At 28.4% G+C, this 3,791-nt stretch overlaps 1 protein-coding gene across 1 annotated transcript; it reads right to left on the bottom strand.

The window, feature by feature from the left end:
• Window positions 1–1,223: 1,223 nt before the first annotated feature.
• On the bottom strand, window positions 1,224–3,249 carry LOC136231136 (homeobox-leucine zipper protein HAT9-like). The gene is made up of 3 exons (XM_066020421.1): window positions 2,789–3,249; window positions 2,621–2,700; window positions 1,224–1,819 (listed from the first exon to the last, which is right to left on the bottom strand). Exons 1-3 carry the CDS (start codon window positions 3,194–3,196, stop codon window positions 1,507–1,509), a joined length of 801 nt encoding a protein of 266 aa, XP_065876493.1. The 5' UTR covers window positions 3,197–3,249; the 3' UTR covers window positions 1,224–1,506.
• Window positions 3,250–3,791: the final 542 nt, after the last annotated feature.

Below are 3,791 nucleotides of genomic sequence, written 5' to 3'. Positions count from 1 at the left end.
AGGAATGTAATCAAACAAAACCGAGCTGACTTTTGACATGTTCATGCTCGGTTCATTACAAAATTGGCAAGTTCAAGATGTGAGAACTTTGTTAAAGAAATTTACTCGCCAATAACTCATTAATTATATTCATTTGAAATTTCTTTGATACAAAATTTTACCTACAAAACCAGAATTCACAAAAAAAACTATATTTTTTTTATATTCTCCACAAATACTATTATTATATAAAAAAATAATTGAATGAAAATGGTTTGCGAGTGTGTTCATTAAAATTATAATCGAGTTTATTCACAAACGTATAATCGAGCCCGCTCGTGAAATTTCGAGTTGAGTTTCACCATATGATTCATTTATAAATTGAACCGAATATGATGAAACTTTTATCGAACCAAGCTCAACTTATTTGCAACCCTAATTTTGACCTAACTAAATCACAGCCCATAAACTATTATAGTATAGTTTGTTAATTTATTACATCTTCATCCTTTTAAATTTGTTTAGAACTATCTCCTTATATTTTAAAAATATTTTATTTATTCATTAAATTTATTTAAAGTGATTTATTATGTTATCTAAACTTATTTTTTTAATATTATATTTATGTATTATAAAATATATTTAAAGTACTATAAATTTTAATTTTATTCTACTACAAATTTTTAAGGAGATTAATTGAATATTTTAAACAAGATCAACCAACAGTTGACTTTTCTTAAAAATATAAAGACTATCAATTACTAATTAATATGATTTCTAGACATTTATTTGTATGCATTTATTTTTAAATTGATAGAGTGTATTTACTGAGGTGTAGAGTAAAAGTTGTGATGAATATATTAGGAGGGACAGGTACACGTGAGCTAACCGCCCACACCCCCACAATTTATGTTTTTCCTATCTATACTTAATCATCATCTTCAATTGATTTATCATTACTTTAATTAATTAATTAATTAGAAATGGACACAACAAAGACTCCATCAAACTACCTAAGTTTGAAGGCTTTACTAATTTAAAAGCATGACTCTGTCTGTCCTCATTCATCATTGTGGTATGACTCATTTCCATTATTTTCCAATTACGTTTTTTTTGGACTTTTCTCACTTTCCTCTTTTTTCAAAATAAACCAACTTCTTATATGTACATTTCATCTACCACCATTTTCTAACAAGTGTTTTAATTAATTTCAAATTTATACAAACTTAGAAATTTACCATAAATAAAGAAGAACAATTATAACAATAGTATTTCCTTGAATATATATTTTCTGAACATATACAATCATATTATAAAATAAAAAAAAAAAAAAAAAAAAGGAAATTGATCAGTAGTTACTAATTTCTACAAAATAAATAATTACACTAACCTTTGATGATTACAAACCCTTAATCAAAAAATAGAGGGATTGTTTGGGAAGTCTATAATTATATTGTTCCTTTTTTGTCCCTAATTTTGTGTTTAGATGTTGATGATCTATAATCAACATAAATCTAGAAAGTTTAATTAACAGGCTGCAGAAGGATTGGTGAAGGGATTATAAAAGTGATGAGACTTTGAAAAAGGATTAATATTATTTTTGGAAGAAGCATCATTAACAGAAGCAGCAGCAGCAGCAGCAGAACCACCAATTCTTTCACATGAAGGGCACATAGTAAGAGTTGCTGCTGGCATTTGCATTTGCATGTAAAATGGTTGTGACATTTTTAATGCTTTTAATTCTTGCACTTCTTTTTGTAATCTTCTATTTTCATCTGTTAATGTTTCACAGCACTTCTTCAAAAATTCACAGTCTACTTCTGTTTGCTTCAGCTTTGTCCTGAAATATTATAATAAAATCTAATTAGCACTAATTAAAATCATTAATTAGGAGAGAAATCACTTTGAATATTATACCAAACCAATCAATTGAAGGTTTTAAAAATTAGAATTACAAAACTACTTTACTCTTTTTTCTATTGTTATTATTAATGAAAATTTCAGCTTTTGGGTTAAGCTTTGAAACACCATTTCTCGTCTTTTTGTAAATCAGTGGATTTTTTTGGTGGGCCTATTTTTCTATAGTTATCATTAAAATTTGACCATTGAAAAATAATTGGATTAAAACAGTATTTTTCCATGAAATATCCAAAATATTAGTTTTTTTTAGAAAAAAATATTAGTCTATTTCGTTGATTATTATTTGGTAAGGTTTATCTGTTAATCTATCTATCCTATATAGTGAATTTGTATATTCACTTATTGTTTTCTAAAATTTAATCTAATTTTGATAAATTGGTGAAATTTTAATGGGTTATTTACCATTCAGAAAAATATTAACACATAATAATATAGGGGTAAAAACAAGCATTTTAAATGTTATCAAATAATAAATAAAGGTAAAAAACTGAAATTTTAAATAGATAAAAGGTCAAATTGTGTTTTAAACCAGAAAATATTACTATAGGATAAAAGAATGATTGGATTGGGAGTAATAATTTTTGTAAAAATAAAATCTATTACGATTACGATTATGATTATTGATTTTTCTTCAATTCATCTTTTATAATTATATAGAAGATATAAATATCATATTTAAGCCGAAATTATGATCCACTAAAAATGAAAATTATGTAATTACCTGGCTCTCCTGTTTTGGAACCAAACTTCAACTTGTCTGGGGCGTAGATTCAACTGCCTAGCCAAAGCTTGCTTTTGCTTCTGTTAATTAGAGAACAATAACCATAATTAATAACTTAAACACATGAAATTAGGAGAAATTAAATGAGAGATTAGTGAAATTAATTACAGGATTAAGAGTGCTGTGTTGCTTAAAACTCTCCTCCAAAAGAGCAGATTGATCTTTAGTAAGACGAAGTTTCTTCCTAGTATTAGAACCATCTTCATCTTCATCACTAACTCTTGAAGAAAATCTCTCAACATCATTAATATCTTCACTACTAACATCTCTTTCTCTCTTAACAACTCTACCACTTGAGAAAGAAGAAACACCGCTATGACTATGCGGAGAAGAAGTCTGCACATCTGATATGATTTTCTTGGCAGCATAAATCTCCCCAGAAAGCCCCAAACTCAGTGAAGGCTCAAAATTCAGACATGGCTTAACAAGTTTAGGCTTCTGATTAGTGTTGTTGGCTGATGAAGATTCTAGACTTAAACCAAGAACAAGACCATCATTAAGACAAGTAGTTCCCATTGAAGAAGAAGAAGAAGATGGGGGAGATAGATGGGGAGGGGGGGAGGGGGTGTTTAAGAAGGGGGAAGGGGCTTATTAATATGAGTGGGTGGGTGGGTGGCTGTGGCTGTGGCTAAATTAATCAAAGGAATTGAAATTGAAAAACGAATCTTTATGGATAAATTATTTATTTTATATCTATGCAAAGGTTGACCATATGAACCCCACTAATAGTATTATCCTCATCAATTCTTTCATTATCGTATCAAACAAAAAAGAAAATAAGGGAGTAGTATTTATTTTTAAGGGTGTACAGTTGAGTTATGTTCACATGGAATGGAATGGAAGTGGGAGACACATCAAAGGGGGGGAATGATTCGCTCAGCGGTTCGCCACCCATTAACATACCATTTTTAACTATTTCCTTTTTGGTATTAATCCATTGTTCCACCTCTAATCTTGGTATTTATATCAACCTTAATTTATGACTAATATTTACTGACCTTTTTAATCTATCAAAACATGAATTGAGATTATGATTATACATTTTTAAATCAGAAATTACAAAACAAATGATAATTTGTAATAACAATCAGAAGAATACTAATGTGAACCG

The sequence above is a fragment of the Euphorbia lathyris genome, chromosome 5 (assembly GCF_963576675.1).
Source record: "Euphorbia lathyris chromosome 5, ddEupLath1.1, whole genome shotgun sequence".
NCBI lineage: Eukaryota > Viridiplantae > Streptophyta > Magnoliopsida > Malpighiales > Euphorbiaceae > Euphorbia > Euphorbia lathyris.
Note: the sequence above shows the minus strand (reverse complement) of the source record. Positions and strands in the feature narration are given on the sequence as shown.